Raw genomic sequence first — 20,551 nt, 5'->3', positions numbered from 1 at the left:
AGTACAGATAGTACTTACATATAGTAAAATAAATAAAATTAAAAATGAAATTAAAGCAGAGAAGCACGGGAATCCATCGGATCTAAGATTGTGGGAGCAAGTATCTTTCTCCAATGGTCTTCAATGCTCGATCCTGAAGTCAGACGGGATTCTATGATAAGAATGTTTCTGGAATGGTTTATCCTTCCCCTCAGTCCTGCAATCCTGGTTCTTAACAGAGATGTAAATCCTGGAACGCGCCCTTCTGTAAACATCGAGGAGGCACTGCAGTGCCTGGGGAGTCCGAACATCAATCGGTAAGCGTTGTTATATTGCACCCGAAGCCTTTCCATTGTTCTTTTCTTGAAATTAGCCCAGAGCTCGCATGTGTACACTGTACAGGGTGGTGCAAATCATATGATAGATCAAAAATGCGTTTGCAGCTACTGCAAGTAGTTTATCACCACTCGTCAATTTATCGGGGACAAAAATCAATGCTTATTATGAAGGTTTTACAATATGCAACGATCTCCTTTTAATAAGTTAATAGTTTTGCAGTTATTGTGGGTTATGTCTCAATGTTGTTAAGGCCTATTTTTAGTAGGTAGGCAATAAAAAATCGTTATAGTAGTAGTAGTAAAAATTTTTATTAGGTATTTAGATTTTTATTTTAACATTCACATTGCCCTAATGACGGGACGATAGTTACGAAACAAGTCGTAGTATATGCATATTATTTAATGTATAATATATGCGTATATTACGTACATATTTAAATAGTATAAAACAAAGTCGCTCTCCGCGTCTGTCTGTTTGTGCGCTTAGTTCTTCTAAACTAAACAACGGATTTTAAGAGGATTTTCTCTATCATTTAGAGAATTTCTTCCGTAAGACTTATGTATAGGGTTTTCCAATAAGAGGTGTTATTTTATTATGTATATAAATTAAATTTTTATTTATTTTATATACATAAACACACACTTGCCACAAACTACACATCACTTCTTATCACTTATCACTTTCTTATTATTCTTTTATTTTAGTTTTCCAATAAGAGGTGTTATTTTATTATGTATATAAATTAAATTTTTATTTATTTTATATACATAAACACACACTTGCCACAAACTACACATCACTTCTTATCACTTATCACTTTCTTATTACTTCTTTTATTTTAGTTTTCCAAAAAGAGGTGTTATTTTATTATGTATATAAATTAAATTTTTATTCATTTTATATACATAAACACACAATTGCCACAAACTACACATCACTTCTTATCACTTATCACTTTCTTCTTACTTCTTTTATTTTATTTTGTATATAAATTTAAAATGACAGCTTCAAAAGTAACATCTACCGAAATAGCGGGCTATTCAAAATAACACCTCTTATTGGAAAACCCTATAATACATGAATATTATATTGATAGAAAATAGAGAAAAGTCGAGAAACGCCGGGTACACGTGCGCTTTATATTATACTAGCTAATTCTACCCGGGGTTGCTGGGGTTTATCATTAGTATATATACACCATATCCTAAGGATTATTTTCTATAGACCTCTTGAAGATATACAAATCCGTAGTACATTATTTTAAAGTATCTAATAAGGTTTAGCCAAGCTTCTGAAAATATTTTTTTTCTACTTGATTACAAAACGTTGACTTTTCTCTACTTTTTTTAAACATGATCCATGTAGATAAAAGTAATGAGAAAATAAAAATACGTGCACTATATATATAGACCTTCCGGAAGAAATTCTCTAAATGATATAAACCCTATCAAAATCCGTTGCGTGGTTTAGAAGAACTAAGCGCACAAACAGACAGACACAGATAGCGACTTTATTTTATACTATTTAGAGATTGTGCATATTCCTCACAGGAGGATGTCATCTTTGGGAATGCTGGAGGAAAAATCATCCACCGCCGTGCCAAATTGCATATGTAAACTAAATTAAATATTATTTCACCAATTGCGACTAATATAGTATGCAATATGTAGCTGTGAGTGTGTTATTCTTTCCTAATTAAATCCAAATTTTATAGAAGTAAATGAGAAAATACAAAAGTTTTTCCAGGTGCGAATTTAAAAATTCTCAAACGCGCCGAAATAATAAATCAACTTGAAGAAATTGAATCATTTAATTCGTAATTCAACCACCGAGCCGAGTTGCGAGGCGGGGGGAGGGGTGGCAACGCGTGAATGGAAATAAATTACAAGGATAAATCACTTGGAATATCGTATTCACATGAACAACTCATTTAGCCTGGACTTTTTATCGAATTGGGACGAAATACTTTAGTTTAGTTTTCGCGGATACTGGCATTGGATCCAAGCCTTAGAACCCGGCGTAGTAAAAATAAAAAATAATATAAACTTTTTTTTTAAATTTAAATTAGAATGTAAAATAATTTCTATAATATTAATTGTGGAGGAGAGACCGCCATTTAGATTTTGTTCTATTCTCGTATTAGATAAATTTTACCTAGATAACAAGTTCCAGTAATACAATAAAAATGTTAATAATCAACGTATGAAATGTAAGGTAAGTAGTAGTAATTTGTTAACACCTCATTAAGAGAACCTGTTTGCACGTTTCAGATAAAGTGTTATTCTGCCATCATAAGTAGAAACACTGTATCCTACTTGACACTCTCAGGCGGTTTCACTGTGGTTCCACCAAAACCTCTGCGATCTAGGAGGTTTAGATTCCACCCATTACGGTAGTAGTGTATATTTGGTTAGCAGCAGTTTAGGTACATCATAATAAAACCAAATTATTAAAACAGTGTCCTGTAGAATCGAAGCTTAAAAAGCATTGCTTAAAATAATGGGAACTGTAGAATCGAAGATAAAAAAGTATTGCTTAAAATAACAGGAATAGTAGAATAGAAGCTAAAAAAGCATTACTTAAAATAACTCCGACCTTGTTTCATTAGCGCGCAGTGACCTTTTTTTCGATTAATGCGATTTTCCAGATCAAAAACTCTACCTTTTCGGTTATAAAAAGAATATTTTAATATTTAAGCTGCTATTTTTAGTTTAAGTGATCGAAACAAGGTTATTTTGTTATTTAAAAAACAATTACAACTATTTAATATTAAACTAATATTAACTATTTAATCGATAAAATCATTCAAAAACTACATTTGACTAAAAGGTTAAAATCCAGATCTTTTAAAAAATATTTTAATTCGTTTTTTTTTTACAAATATATCTATATTAATGTCGCCAGTCTTACAAAACTGAGAAAAAGAACAAAAACATTCAATTCAGATCTTAAAAGGTAAGGTAAGTTACCTTCTGAAGCTCATTCTTAACCAATCCCCTGAACAAGATCATTATACTCAAAATAAGGGGGGAAAAACACGCAAAATTGTTGACTAGTACCTAAGTAGGTAGTAGTCAACAATTAGTATGAACTTTTCGAAGGGAGGTACCTACGAATCTAAATTTAACTAACTGGCTAACCATCAAGCCGTTTCACCGCAAGGGTAGGCAGAGAGGACGGAACGCCAAATAACTCGATCTTGACACACATTCCTAGCCTCATTTACATTCATACATACTCTTTTATTATTCTGACTCTTCACATGGCCCGACTCAAGTATCTGATTCACTTGATCGTGCCATGTCTTCCTCGGGCGTCCCCGACTTCTGCAACCATTCACATTTGCGTCATATATATTCTCCTTACACTCCTTTCTTCGTTCATAGGTATATGCCCAAATCATCTAAGCGTCCCTTTCTTAATCTTACTCACTACGCTTACATCAGCCTTGCATTCTTTGCGGATCTCCACCAGAATCTAAATTTAATTTCCTTTATGCTTAAAATTTATAAAAAAAGGTATTTAAAACATTTCTGAAACCTGGCTACCCATAAATCCTAAAACCAACACTGAATTAATGCGCCTTTGGGGTGATTAAGTGAGTAAATGGCACTTTATAAATTGTGTAACATTAATAAAAGTATGGTTTTTAATGTGAACCTCCAAATATCAATGAAAATATATTTAAAGGAATATATTTTTCAAATAAATTTATAGTGACATTTTCCGTAATAATACAAGACAATATCTCTTTCATACTGTATGACTTCATGCCTTGTCATTCGTTCGTTATACAATTATTCTTATGGAAGGGCAGAAATTGGGAAGAACTAAAGTTTAAGAAGTCGTAGAAAAACGTGTGTCTTATAAGTTTGAAAGCTCATACGGTGTAGCTTTAAAAAGGCTACACCGTATGAGTTTCCTAGGCCCTAAATTTCACAGGGATAAGGAGAAGGCAGTGGGCATAATTTTTCTAAATTTAGTGGAGTCTGTTCAAACTTAGCGAATATAAATCCTATAAAAATAATATCACGCATGAATTCCAAGAATAAACAGACAAAGTATCCCGTAAGTTAGATAAGATGATGTGCACAAAACTTTGTTTTACCATACTACCGGGGCCAGCATGGGCAGTATCGAGACAGCCAGCCTCACCGAAACGATGTACGAGCGAGACAGATTACACTACTAATGGCAAATCACATGTTAGAGTGGTGCAGATATATAACTCAACCCGTTCACTATCGACGCATGCACGATGAGTAAGATAGGGAAGGTAATTTGCAATCAAAATGACACCATGTGTAGTGGTCCGATTCTTAACGCTATCAATTTTATATCGATTTTTGTGTGTTTTTTTTTATAAGAAGTGCAAAAAAAGAGTTTTTTGGAATATTTTTTAAAAATTTTCTTGCTAAATGATGTATCAATTTTTATGAACTCCGTATCATAGTAGAATATTAAATCAGGTTTCTGGTCCTAGCATCCGAACGAAGCTGATATAAAAAATATGTACCATAGAAAGTTGAACCACAACTAAAAAAACTTCGGTAGTTTGAGCTGATTCTAGCGAGGTATAATTAATTGGCTACTCTCTCATATAGTTAAGGCGATGCACTACGTTGTGTAATATTTTTAATTGAGCCGCTATCAATATTAACTTACTTAGATGGCGGAAAGGTTTAAATTCCCGCTTAACACCATCCGCCTGTTTTGATTTTGCAAGAAAAAAACATGGCCAAAAAGTGCCTTTTATTTTATTTTGTGGATGTTCAGGCATAAATTTTTTTTTTCGATCATTTTAAAAATAACTTAATTTGCGACATTATACAGTAAAATCATAACCGAAAATGGGTTCGTAAGTAGGAGATTTTAAACATTAAAGCAGTTTTCATAGGCCTTATACATTATTTTTTTCTGGGCTTATAAAAAGACTTATCTAAAAAATACTCGATTATTTTAAAGGCCAAGATGTATTCTACTCGCAGTATTTAATTCAAGCATCTGAAACATTTCTAGGTGACAAAATTTTCAAACCAAAAACACATGATTTCGCATTACTACGTATGGCATCGCCTTAATTGAAATAAAATACAATTTGATCAAAAACTCTATTAATATCTCCGAGCAAAAGATTTCTGCAGAACTGTCAAAGACTCAACTAGCCGCCGTGATAAGTAATGCGCAATAAGCTAGTTATTTAATATTTCTATTGTTGGATTTCCAGCTCTCAAGAGGGCGTCTCCAATAAGTGAACTCTCGGACCTACAAACTCCTTCCCATCTTGTGAAGAAGAAAGACAAATTGAAGAATCGAGAGGAGATCTTCCCGCAAAAACCTTTTTTCTTGAGAGGCGATTGTAATTTTTCGCCTAAAAATTAAAATACAATCGCTGGTATTAAGGCGAAGCTTAGTGCTAAATCACTATTTTGATTAATCTTCATAACGAATTGGTGTACATTATGAATACCAAAAAATATGCGTTGGATAAATTGAAGGTTTTCCTATCGCTTCGCTTGTATAGAATATAAATAAAAAAATAAATTACGCAATAAAAAATTTAAATAGAAACTACTAAATAGAACGCGTAAAGGAAACAACTTTAAAAAAATACAGTATTATAGCTAAGATTATCTGTGACAGTTTCACTTGATTAACTTTTTTACATTCTAATAAAATTATTTACAAAATAAATAAAAACCAGTTTTGTGCTTGAAATCGAACGTTTCTAGACTTCGTTTCAAGGGATTTTAATTCCTATTGCCTACAATATAAGGTATACCAAGAATATTCACATTTTTGGCTTGTAGCTTCCTCTTAAAATACACCATACATCGCTTAAAATTTGATCAGCAATAATGATCTCTATTATCTCTATATGTGCGTTTGTGCATATTGTTCTTCTAAACTACGCAACGGATATTGAAAGAGTAAACCATCATTAAGAGATGTTTTCCGGATGGTTTCTATATGTACATATATATAACGCATGCATGAAATTGGAGAAAAGTAGAGCAACGCCGGGTTTACGTCAGCTATTTATTGTGTAAAGTTACTCTACAATGAGGAATATTTTATGTGATATTTGCACAAGAGACAACACTCTTCGCTGATTATTTACAAACTTGAATATAACGTGGCCAAAATGTTTAACATGTTGCCAAGCAACATAAAAAATGTAGATTCCCAAATATATTCAAATATATGCTGAAAAAATGGCTCATAAGTAGAAATACTTTATACTAGTCATCACTATCAATAAATAGTTGTTATTTATTAGAATGTAGATTTAGTGTTATTTTTTATTATGTGTGCTAATAATAATAATCTGAATATCTTATAAGTAGAAATAATTTCATGTATATTTATAATTGTTTTTTTTTTTTTTTTTCTATATTCGTAAAATATATTTGTATACAGTTTTTTACATGCTTTTCGACTACCACACCAGACACATGTCCGTATTATTAGTAATAAGATTATGTTTACATATTTACATTGTAGTTGACAAACTGCTCAATTGTAGTTTAACGGGATAATACTTTAAATAACAATAAAAAATTAACTACTTCTATATAAAAAGCCTCGACAAAGGGCGTTACTAAATAAATACACAAATAATATTTACTACTGGTAGTAAGTAGTACCTTCGTATATATATTTTTTATTGCAATATCAAAAAAAATATTGGTTACATTTATACATATATTTCACAAAATATTATACATTAGGTCATATTGGTCATGTAGGTATATCTTTTCAGAAAAGAGATCTTCTGCTTCATAAGGGATCAATGATTCTTACGATGGTAGTATGTCATAATATGTTTTGAATAATACATTTATTTTTTAAAGTAAGTTTATTGAAACATTTTTTTAATAGTATTTATTTGTTCTGAATGGTTTATAATAATACAGCGTAATTCAGAAGGGAGATTATTGTAGTTTTTAATGGTTGGTAATTATAATGGCTTTGAATTTGGGTTGTTTTAAAACTAGGTTTAATGAATTCATTTTCATTTCTCATCAGTTTATAGTATTCCTGATATTCTTTGGATTTTTTTCTGAACGCATTTTTTATGATAAAAGCTTGCCTAAATAAACTTTTTACAAATTTTTGCATACACTTCCCTTATAATATAATACAAATTGTCAACTTTACAGAACGCTGTTTGGTGATAAAATCAATTCCAGGGCGCTTTAAGGCTCCGTAGTAAACTTTCAAAAAGAAGAAGAAGATTACTGGAAATGGTTCGAAAGGGAGATATGTAAATAAGAATGTTAGAGGGAGCGTGCTAATAGTAAAAAAACGATTCAAATTCATAGGCGTAAGCGACTGTAATGAATATTTAAAATAAAACACGAATTATCTAAAATAGAGTGTAAAACTATCCACGAAGTAGTATTTAGAGAAATACTGTGATTTTTTTCATAGCTATAAACATAGCATATGAAATAACAGCGTTTTTTATAATATACGGTTTTCTATCGAGTGAAATAATTACTTTTTCAACTTGGCTAATGAATAGAGATTATCATCAAATATAACATTTACATTTTTTAAGCGATTAAAAACTAAAGGTGCGTTATCTTACACATGTTTTGCGTTAATTTCGTTCAAATGCCAATCTGTTTTTGATGAGCATAACGTTAATCTCGTTCAAATACCAATCTGTTTTTGATGACCATAACTAATCTCGTTCAAATACCAATCTGTTTTTGATGAGCATAACGTTAATCTCGTTCAAATACCAATCTGTTTTTGATGAGCATAACGTTAATCTCGTTCAAATACCAATCTGTTTTTGATGACCATAACTTTAATCTCGTTCAAATACCAATCTGTTTTTGATGAGCATAACGTTAATCTCGTTCAAATACCAATCTGTTTTTGATGAGCATAATGTTAATCTCGTTCAAATGCCAATCTGTTTTTGATGAGCATAACGTTAATCTCGTTCAAATACCATTCTGTTTTTGATGAGCATAATGTTAATCTCGTTCAAATGCCAATCTGTTTTTGATGAGCATAACGTTAATCTCGTTCAAATGCAAATCTGTTTTTGATGAGCATAACGTTAATCTCGTTCAAATGCCAATCTGTTTTTAATGAGCATAACGTTAATCTCGTTCAAATTCCAACCTGTTTTTAATGAGCATAACGTAAATTTTTGCAGTTGCACCGCTAACCACGTGCATTCAATAGCCAAGCTATTTTTTTACCAAGATGGCAAGGGTAGTCGGCGTCGCAACGGCCACGACAAACTCCATTTATTATTGACACCAATCAATAGCGCCGCCGGATATATGTCCTGTCCTACGTTACTTAATAATAAACGAGAACGTGTACGGGGAGACTTAAGGGGTGTAAGACGCCATCCTTTTATAAACCTCGAGTTCAAAGAATTAAGGAAGAGACACGGAGAGAAATTTTATAGTACTATGTTTGTAAGGTTTTGTATGGAGGACCTGAAAGACCAGTGTACACTTTTTTACGACGTTTTAAAAGCTTACGTTTGTACAGTGCACAGTTGCATAATACAAAATGATATGCTTTTTTAAATCGAAGGAAAAATTTCTACATCACAGACCCAAATCTGGAAAATTTTTGAGGGTGAAGATTTTTCACTAACAAAATTTATACATTTTTGTTAAAATATTTGTTACTTTTCTAAATTCTTTTCGCATCGGAAAATAGTGAAATTTCAAGAAAATTATTCGTTTTCCAATTCTTTGAATATTCCCCGATTAAATTTCCATCAAACGATTGGATTCAATTAAAAGAGGTGGGCAAAATTAATTTCAACAGGAAATAGCTGGCGTAAAAGATTCCAGTATATTTTTTTTAAATATGGGTGGAAGTGTACCACTTACTTAAGCAAGGACCTTTTGTCAGTAAAGTAGAGTCCTGAAAAAATCGCATTTAGGCACTAAAGCGATTTTTTACGGGAAATTTCTAATTTAATAATTAATATAATTTGAATAACGCAAAATTATGACTAAATAACGCGAGTTTTCTTATTTTTCACGCGAATTCTGGTATTAAAATAAACTAATGTAATACGATACATTCTAAATATTTATATGACTTTGACAAGGCTGGAATGTTTACATTTCCTCCGAGATTTAAAACCAAAAAATGGAATTCGGCTAACTTCACGATTAAAAGACAAACAAACCAAACTTTTCTTGGAAACAAAAACAAATTATCGAAAAATATCACAAGGGAACATAATATTACTTATGTTGAAAAATAACACTAATTTTCAGGTCCCTGGTAATAGGGCAGTTATAATAGAGTATGGTTTTTAGTCAAAAGTGTGTGATTCTGGAATTTGACGAGTTGAAATCAATAAAAACATTTACTTACTGAAATACAAAAATTGAAAAACTGTCATACACATTTCGCTGCACAATTAAAAGGACAACACCGATAATACTGAATTCGTCAAAACGCCAAATACCAGAAAAAGATACTTAAATAATAGAAATAAGTTTGTTGGCTTAGGTAAGGTTAGGTTAGTTTTCAACCCTTCAGTACTTTCATGCCATTTTTTTAGTTTGCAAATGTTTTCTGTGTATTAAAACAATTGCCTGTTTTCCCTTTCTTTACATTTATTATCAGTCTATATTCATCTCTACTTTATTTAGATGTTTTAATTACTCTCTTAATTGCTAAATATTTAGTATGTAACAAAATCCTATATATGTACATTGCACAATGTTTTTCTAATTTCCTTATAATTAGTGTAACTCGCTCACCTAGTACAAGAACCAGTTTCTTCTTTTGTGAGATTGCGATTTTTAATATATTTTATACCGATATTTAATTTATATAACACCACTGTACCCACTTTATATCTATATTTCAAATGCGCTATATAATTTTATTTTATTATTATTATTTTTCGGAATAACTTATTGAGTAAAACCTCAAATTATAATATTTAAATATTGAAGACAATATTAGTGATTCTTAAACGCAAATCTGAAACAGAAAAATCAGAAAAGGAAACGGTCACATCTGGGACTCGAACCCAGGACCCTTGTCTTTCCGGGACAATGCTCTACCAACTGCGCTAATGGGACCCTATCCTCATCGGTCACTTTTAACTGTATCATACTTCGAATAAGAACTACCAACGTTGTCTTCATTTTTTCACCGCACATTTTTATTGGCAACTATCTTTATGTATGATCGCAATATTCAACCCGAACTAAATGCAATCCTAGACAGCGTCTTATAGATAAACCTATCTTATTGTTTTTATTTTTTTAATGTGCGACATCTATTGACTTTTTCTGCAAGTCTAGAAATGAATTATTATTTTTCGGAATAACTTATTGAGTAAAACCTCAAATTATAATATTTAAATATTGAAGACAATATTAGTGATTCTTAAACGCAAATCTGAAAGAGAAAAATCAGAAAAGGAAACGGTCACATCTGGGACTCGAACCCAGGACCCTTGTCTTTCCGGGACAATGCTCTACCAACTGCGCTAATGGGACCCTATCCTCATCGGTCACTTTTAACTGTATCATACTTCGAATAAGAACTACCAACGTTGTCTTCATTTTTTCACCGCACATTTTTATTGGCAACTATCTTTATGTATGATCGCAAGATTCAACCCGAACTAAATGCAATCCTAGACAGCGTCTTATAGATAAACCTATCTTATTGTTTTTATTTTTTTAATGTGCGACATCTATTGACTTTTTCTGCAAGTCTAGAAATGAATTATTATTTTTCGGAATAACTTATTGAGTAAAACCTCAAATTATAATATTTAAATATTGAAGACAATATTAGTGATTCTTAAACGCAAATCTGAAACAGAAAAATCAGAAAAGGAAACGGTCACATCTGGGACTCGAACCCAGGACCCTTGTCTTTCCGGGACAATGCTCTACCAACTGCGCTAATGGGACCCTATCCTCATCGGTCACTTTTAACTGTATCATACTTCGAATAAGAACTACCAACGTTGTCTTCATTTTTTCACCGCACATTTTTATTGGCAACTATCTTTATGTATGATCGCAAGATTCAACCCGAACTAAATGCAATCCTAGACAGCGTCTTATAGATAAACCTATCTTATTGTTTTTATTTTTTTAATGTGCGACATCTATTGACTTTTTCTGCAAGTCTAGAAATGAATTATTATTTTTCGGAATAACTTATTGAGTAAAACCTCAAATTATAATATTTAAATATTGAAGACAATATTAGTGATTCTTAAACGCAAATCTGAAACAGAAAAATCAGAAAAGGAAACGGTCACATCTGGGACTCGAACCCAGGACCCTTGTCTTTCCGGGACAATGCTCTACCAACTGCGCTAATGGGACCCTATCCTCATCGGTCACTTTTAACTGTAAATGTGTAGTATAACAATATAAAAATGTGCGGTGAAAAAATGAAGACAACGTTGGTAGTTCTTATTCGAAGTATGATACAGTTAAAAGTGACCGATGAGGATAGGGTCCCATTAGCGCAGTTGGTAGAGCATTGTCCCGGAAAGACAAGGGTCCTGGGTTCGAGTCCCAGATGTGACCGTTTCCTTTTCTGATTTTTCTGTTTCAGATTTGCGTTTAAGAATCACTAATATTGTCTTCAATATTTAAATATTATAATTTGAGGTTTTACTCAATAAGTTATTCCGAAAAATAATAATTCATTTCTAGACTTGCAGAAAAAGTCAATAGATGTCGCACATTAAAAAAATAAAAACAATAAGATAGGTTTATCTATAAGACGCTGTCTAGGATTGCATTTAGTTCGGGTTGAATCTTGCGATCATACATAAAGATAGTTGCCAATAAAAATGTGCGGTGAAAAAATGAAGACAACGTTGGTAGTTCTTATTCGAAGTATGATACAGTTAAAAGTGACCGATGAGGATAGGGTCCCATTAGCGCAGTTGGTAGAGCATTGTCCCGGAAAGACAAGGGTCCTGGGTTCGAGTCCCAGATGTGACCGTTTCCTTTTCTGATTTTTCTGTTTCAGATTTGCGTTTAAGAATCACTAATATTGTCTTCAATATTTTAATTTTTTTTTAATTTTCCGTAAAAACAAACATTTCGAGGGAAATTAGAAAAAATACCTTTCAGGTGAATGCATTTAAAATTAAAATTACTATTTCTAAACAATAAAATATTAATATCAAACGAGAAAAATGATATCAAAAAAGCTAACCACATTTTTACTTTTTTTTACTCGATATTTCGAAAAAAACATTCATTTCGTTTGGGGAATTTGTAAGAAAAATGTACATTGTAACCTTTATATCGTTCATATAATAAAAAATAAGAAATAATTTTTAAAGTTGATACCGATTGTTACGATAGCGGCGCAAAATATGAATTATTAATTTTGGTTATTTTTAGGATTATATTAATGGTATTCAGTAAAAAAATTTGAAGCAACATGGAAAGAATTATTAACGTCAAAAAAATTATGTATTTCCGCATGATAGAAAAAATAATAATATATGAACCTCAAACGCTGGAGGGGTTGAGTCCATTCTTTAAAATATTGTTTATTGGGTGATTTAAGAAGAGTAATAAATCTTTATAAAAATAAGAGCTTTAATTCTTACCATGCAACAGCTTCGCTATACACGAAGCCCGCCATTGCTCTTCTGACCACTTCGAAGCAGAGGTCTGATCCATCCATACTGAAAAATAAATAAAATTTACATTTAGACATAATAAAAAACTAATTCTTGGTATTTGACCACAGACATAGGAATTAATAGACGAGAAGCTAATGGCGAGGGGTAAAATCAACTGTTGAAGAACGAAGGGAGTAAGGCTGACTGTGATTCGTCAATAAATCAATCTGACAGTAAATAGGCATCTCGCATTATAATATCACCATTTAGTTCTTAAAAGTAAAATCTGCTTTTGAATGAATAGACATTTCTACATGGGAGCGCAAATTACTCGCCACGTTATGAACTAATTTGCGAAGTCCAAATTCGGCAAAGTAAGGCAGCTTCTATTTTCAGAGTCGTAGTTAGTTTCAGAGTATTTAGTTAAGACACTTTTACAAATGTCTCATAATTTACTTACCCCAGTAAACAACGATGAGCACACTTGAGAATCGCTACATTGAGATGTGATAGTATATGTTTCTAAAACTGATCCGTATAATACGGTGTGAATAAGCTTAAAATAAAGTAAAATAATGCTTACTTATGGAATGTAATACGACAATTGGGTTTATTCTCTTTTTCACATCTATTTTTACAAGTTTTCATATCACAAGTCAACATTTTGCCGTTTTATTTCGTAAAATGAACCGATGATGCCTCGACCATAGTTCGCACAAGAATGATGACGTCACGTTTTCAAATTTCACTTGAGGCCATATGCGAGCCCAGCCGGCTCAATGGAACCGGTATGGGGAGTGGGGAAAATACGTTTTTAATCACTTAGGGCAGGTCTACTAATATTCATATGTCTATGGTATTTGACCAAAAAATTGTGTTTTCGCGTGTCTTTTTTTTAACAGTTAAAAGTTGTGACAATTGTTTCATCTTTATAAGATACTTTTAAACTAAAGTGCTGAAATAATTTTGGAAAATTTACTCAAAGTAAAGCACTATTATTGAGGGGGTGTTAATTTTATTTCGGGAAAGTTCTTACCGTTTCTTATATTGCTTTAATACGGTACCAGTGAAAAACCTTACGTAAAGTTAAAAATTACAACCGAAGAGTGGACCACTCTATCCGTGAAATAATTGTCCTCGTATTTTAATTTGTTTTGTGTGAAACAGCACAGGGGTGCCAACAAGTAACCAGTCGTCTAGAGCCAGTGAGACTATTGCATCCCTAATTGGGGTACGCTGTGAGGCTGAAGGTAATGGGAAAGAGATGGGTAAGAGGAAGATAGAGAAGTACCTGGCTATTCATCTCTGGTCACTAAACACGGCAAAGCCATTTTAAGCAATATTTCAATTCTGAATGGGTGGTTATAGACCAGGGAGATACTGAGAGTATCTTCCAATCTGTAATGTACCGCAAATATACTACATATTATTTTTAATGAGTAATTTGTAAAATACATAATTTTTTTTTCGACTTTATCATAAATTCCCAAACGTTTTTACATTGTATTATTTTATCTAACTGTACAATATTATATCGGCAGGTACTTAATTTTCCCACCATATGGTACATTCGCTTCAATTAATATCTACCTGCAGTATCAAACTCGAAGTTGAAACTCACAATCTCCAGACACAAGGACAGGCGAGGTAATCACTACATAACAAAACTCAGAAGAAGATCATAAATCTTTTACACATGCTTCACTATAATGATTCGAATAAAGGCTTCCATGAATCAAAATAAAACAATAAATAATCTAGGAGGTCCGCTATTAACACGCCCCTTTACGGACCCAAGGGTAGTTTAATAAAGTTCATGAGGCTCTCTCGGGTCCAGGGCACAATCCCAATGAAAATGCGATGAGGAGAAGATATACATGCAACGATATTTCGACTCTGTTTAGGAATACAGAATATCGAAAAAATTAAATACCTACATAATTTATTGTATTAAATAACACAATTTACCAGGATGGTTTCCACATTAAAATGTTAATTCTGAAGAAATTACATTACTAAATTCGAAGTAAATTTTATATCTTTGAAGAAGAAACCTTAAAAAGTAAAAAAAAAGTTTATCCAATAAAAATTTATTTTTGGTGTAAGAATGTTAGTAAGCAGAGAGTAAAGTTTTTCTGGCCCTATATTGTTGTGTAAATACATGCATGACATAATAACTATCGATAGTTTATGTAAAATGTATCCAGCTATATCATTTTAATTTCTCCTACTACCGTCACAGTGGAAAGCGATACTTGAGCAATGAAGGACTTGACTAATCAGAGGATTAAACCAGTGACTTCTGGGTGGGAACCCGACACTTTGGACTGATAGAGCATCTAACCTCTAACCCAGTCTTTCTCGAAGTGGGCGATAACGCCTCCTTGTTGGCGCTGGAACCTTTTAAGGGGGCAGTATAAGGCTCAAAGAAATTAGGGGGCGTTAAGAATATTTAGAGGGGGGACGACACAAATTCTATCTATAAAAATCCGACGGAATCTAGCTGAATTAAATAATAATAGTTTGTTTTACTTCATTATAACCAATTTTTCTTTTAAACAAAACTGGGTATTCGCCACTTTGTTAATTAATTTTTTTAAATTAAGTAAACCATTAATAATTGAATTACATATTTATTTATTTATTTATTTATTTATTTATTTATTTATTTATTTATTTATTTTTCATGTTCTCCGTAAAACGGTTATTCACCAATACATTATGGAGAAGAATTTTCCATCACCGTTATTGGTTCCTTAATGTTTGTGTGGAAAACTGTATCGGACTATCCACCTTCAGTTCGTGCCGTGTTTGTGAAAATGAAGTTCTAACAAGTTTGGTTAATCAACGCGATTTGTATAACCCTGCATGAATTGACATTGTTCTAACTTTCTCAGTACCAACTCAGTTATTCGCATAAGGAAAACAAGCGGTTGCAAGTTTATCTTGTTCCTGTCGGTGCGTGTTACATTTCCAATCTATATATCTAAGCCATCCATATAATAATGCATGTTGAAAAATTATATCTGCAAGAACTGTTTTCAAGATAAGCAACAGAAGGTAATGTAAGAAGGTAATTTGAAAATTACGGGGGCACTGAATTTTTTTAAATCTCAAAGTGGGCGGTGGTCGAAACAAGTTTGAGAACCAGTACTCTAACCGATCAAATGTATATCTGCAATATCTATTGTAAACAGTATATTTTTTATTTTTTATGGCACAATAATATTGCTTTACGAATTTTATTGAATGTTTGGAGGCGGATGCATACTTTGAGTCTGTTTTTTATAAATCTGTAAATAAAGGTAGTACTTACTATTCGAAAACCATGTAGAGCATCCCTTCGGAACTGTAAGTTTCTAAGAGCTCTACTATGTGCGGGTGTTTCAGCATATGACATATTGTGGCCTCCCTCTTCAGATCTGGAACAACAAAATAAAAGTTGAAAATACCGCGCAAATATGTAACATATTAAAATAAAAACACAATGCGAAAAAGGCAATGGTACAGTGGGGTAAAAATATTATATTATTATTTATTATTATTGTGGGTGTAAAACTAAACGGCGGTAAAATTCTGAACAAACGAAATAAATCAAGGAGCATTTTTATCCCTTACGACACTTTTTTATAAAACCGTTTTTGTTAACCGTTTAGTTTTCAAATGTTTTTGTTTTTTGGAATAAGCAGACACAAAAAATAACATAAAGCGTAATTTATTTTTTCAAGTCGCTGACGAGTAATATTTGCACTAGATACAGACGGATCATTAATTTTTATTAAAGATTTTAACAAGGTAAAAAGAACTACGTGTTTTTTAAAAGATAGAATTGAAAAAAAATACACGCAGAAATAATAATTCTACAGATATTTGAGAAATATGTATATCTAAAATCAAAATGTAAAAAATTTAAACGTAAAGATGATAAAAAAATGAAATGCATGTAAGAACTTAATATACACACAATGAAGAAACAGCCCCTTAATTAGGTTGTTGGCCTGTCTTGTACAAATATCGATAGCTATGAATGTGTGGTATATATTTACATTCAAGCCAAAAATAACTTATTAAATACTATTGTGCTGTAAAAAAAATTTACATTAAGGCGATGCCATACGTAGTAATTCAAAATCATGTGTTTTTGGTTTGAAAATTTGGTCGCCTAGAAATGTTTCAGATGCTTTAATTAAATACTGCGAGTAGAACACATCTTGACCTTTGAAATAATCGAGTATTTTTTAGATAAGTCTTTTTATAAGCCCAGAAAAAAATAATGTGTAGGCCTATGAAAACTGCTTTAAAGTTCAAAATCTCCTACTTACGAACCCATTTTCGGTTATGATTTTATTGTATAATCTCGCAAATTAAGTTATTTATAAAATGATCGAAAAAAAATTAAATATTTATGCCTGAACATCCACAAAAAAAAATAAAAGGCAATTTTTGGCCATGTTTTTTTCTTGCATAAATCAAAACAGGCGGATGGTATTAAGCGGGAATTTAAACCTTATCGCCATCTACATAAGGGTTGTTATTGATAGCGGCTCAATTTAAAATATTACACGATGTAGTGCATCGCCTTAAACGATATAATATACAATTTTCTGGTAGCTAGATTGCATGACAAATGCTGTCAAATATCGATAGCGAAACTAACAATGTTAAAAGAGCAATAAACTAATAACTAAAATGATCACCAATTTATCCCAACGATGAAAAACAAAAATTCTAAAAAATACGATTCGTACAATTGAAAACTATTGCGAAAGAAACACGAACACAAATAAATCGACTAAACATAAGTCCGTTTCAACGACATTTTTGTTTCAATCTTAATCATACATCGTATCAGGACAACTCTGCCATTAATTTGGCTCCTAATGACCCGTCCAATGTCGGTACCTATTTGTTTCACTTACTCGTGCTGTCTTCGTGGGTGTGTTATATTCACCTGGCACTCTATAAAATTTCTCGATTCATTCACCTGCATGTTCAGACCATTTAACCGTTCAATTTTAAACTCATTTATCACGCCAAAAGCAAGGAAATTTCGCGGTTTCGTTGACGAAATAATGTTAAATGCTTTTTCATCTAAATAGCAAAAAAATAATGATGCCGATTTCTTTGAAAGCGGGGTAGATTGCAGAATTTAATTATTTCATTTATGTGGAGACAGTTGATGGATGCGTCAATTCAGTTCAAGTGACAAAAGGAAATTTAACTAATGAATTCGTCAACAAATAACTTCGAGAAGCCAATAAGTTGACAGCGAATATAATACATTTTGTTCTTCGTATTATTTATGTTGATTTTTTGCAACTACTTTAATTAAGTGGTTGCTTATATTGTACTCTGTAATACCAATATTAGTTTCATTGCATAAATGAAACCCTTGAGCATAAAAAACACAAACTTTATCTTTATTTTACATTCTCTTCACAATTATTAAATTGTGCGAAGGGGTAATGTTCATTATGATAGGACTTACACAGACAGGTGGAAATACATTCGAAGATTTGATACAAATATTTGTTTAAAGATAAAAATTAATTGCCAAGAGATGTTTTTGAAAAACGTAACGCTGAGACTTAAACTTGATTCCAAGAAAATGTTAGAGCAGGGAAAGATGAAAAATCATCCGTCAAAGTTACACAAAAACTTAATATGAATACGTAAATATAATTTATCTAACAAAGATGTAAAATAATCCTAGATATAATTTACTATCTTTCTCATGTCGTTTCGGCTTTCAATATTGTGTACCCATTAGTAAAAGCCTTTACTAAGGGTAGGATAGAAATTGATAACAAAGATGAAACATAAACATTCATCGTAAAACAACAACCCCGTACAATGTGTATTCGTCCCAATGAAAACAATATAAAACACGGTTCCAAAAGCCCAGAGGAAGTGAAGATATAAAATGAAGAAGTTCCAGCTTCCTGCTGGACCCCTGACCGACAAACAATCTATTTGTTTACAAATCACGCACTGGCGCTAAAGGGGAGGGTTGGGTGGTAGGGAGGATTTTCCCACTCGTATAACATGGACTTTACCACACATTTAAGGGTGGCTTTTACCACCCCTGCTAGCGGTTTAGGGGTGTGATACGGATGGCATCCCAACAAAACAGACAAAAAATATTTTCTGAATTATAGCCTCAAATGTTTCTGGCGAGATTAGACGTGATGGATGTTTTCTTGCAAAAACCAAACACGTTTCTGGAAAATAAATTTAGTGTCAGAGTCGAGGAAGGCAGAGCGATAAAACACCACAAATTAAGTTCTGACAAAAGCGATTTTGCTTCAGCCGTAATAATGTGCCTCTCTGCGTAAATATCCCTGAAACGTCATTCTAACGGCCGTTGTTCCCAACATTTCGAACGATCAATCTCAGGGTCCGATCAGCCAAGTGATTTATTCAGTAACATTCGATTCGCCTGTTTCCAAACATCTTTACTGTTGATTATCTTAATTGGCCATGCCCACTTTCATAGACAATAAAATGACATCAAAGTTAAAACTTTCAATGCTGAATTAACATTGAACAATTAATTATTGTATTTATTATTAATGCATATATTTTTTTAAGTACTGTAATACGTAAACCGATATTTAAGCGTATGAAATATGTTAAAAATAAAGTATTAGCTTGACTTTAATGCCACCGTGCCAGGGCCTCGCAAATATGTTTCACTCTGTTGACACTTTTTATAAGTAGTCATTTACTGAGTCAAGCTTAATCCAGTAGTTTGGCTTCCTTAAATTGTTTGATCACTCAGTTGTCACTTTTCCGTTGGAAAGAGCATAGTTGTGCGTTTGAGCAGTGTTGAGCCGAAATTTCGGCTCAGTAGTTGATCAGTAGGATTGGGAAGAACGGCCGTAAGAACTTTAAGATTAGCTTAAGATGAACTTTAGATTCAGATGTTACAGTTCTTACAGATTCAGATGTTACAGTTCTTACAGATTCAGATGTTACAGTTCTTACAGATTCAGATGTTACAGTTCTCTTTAATAACACATATTTCAGAGATTCTCTTTTTCGGAAAGATCCTATAATATTAATTGTTAATCAGATATGAACTTTACTTTCCATCTGAACTAATAAGATTTGTAAGTAGGTACTTAATTACGTAACTAATATATATTATAAATATTTGATGTAACTTTTAACGGCCACCATTTTGTAATATATAAATATATATGTATAAATATGTCTTTTAACGGCCACTATCTTGAAACGGAACATACAAGTAAGTTTGCAGACAAACGAAATGCAAAGTGGTCGAGTTAAGACAGGAGAAAACGAGATCATGGATGAGACGAAAAAGATATAGGTACATATTTGCTTGTACATTGTGAAGAACGAGACCCAAAAACAAAATAGTATTCCTTCATCCATTTCCAGAGAGAAGTCGTGACGGGAACAAAACCAACCAGAAACGTTTTACTAAACGGGTAGCTGCTCTTTGGTACCCACGCAAGGAGAATTAACACAAATTGAGCTAATTGAACTGCTCTAAAAACACTCGGTATAAAATCCTAACACTTTTTTTACTTTCCTCCTATTTTTGTGGGTAAGACTAACAATATTTATTTTGTGCATTAAAGC

At 32.3% G+C, this 20,551-nt stretch overlaps 1 protein-coding gene across 1 annotated transcript in view; it reads right to left on the bottom strand.

Annotated features, from left to right (window-relative positions):
- Positions 1-20,551, bottom strand: part of LOC149417872 (peripheral plasma membrane protein CASK-like) — a 363,609-nt gene that overhangs the window by 135,440 nt on the left and 207,618 nt on the right. Inside the window, exons 3-4 of the mRNA XM_089639860.1 lie at positions 16,257-16,362; positions 12,926-13,003 (exon numbers count right to left, since the gene is read on the bottom strand). Coding sequence (XP_089495986.1) covers positions 12,926-13,003; positions 16,257-16,362 — 184 coding nt within the window. The remainder of the gene's footprint in view (positions 1-12,925; positions 13,004-16,256; positions 16,363-20,551) is intronic.

Source organism: Hesperophylax consimilis, chromosome 14, assembly GCF_061612785.1.
Source record: "Hesperophylax consimilis isolate HC1 chromosome 14, BYU_Hcon_1.0, whole genome shotgun sequence".
Classification (NCBI taxonomy): domain Eukaryota; kingdom Metazoa; phylum Arthropoda; class Insecta; order Trichoptera; family Limnephilidae; genus Hesperophylax; species Hesperophylax consimilis.
The sequence above is the reverse complement of the archived record's forward strand: the minus strand, read 5'-3'. Positions and strand labels throughout refer to the sequence as shown.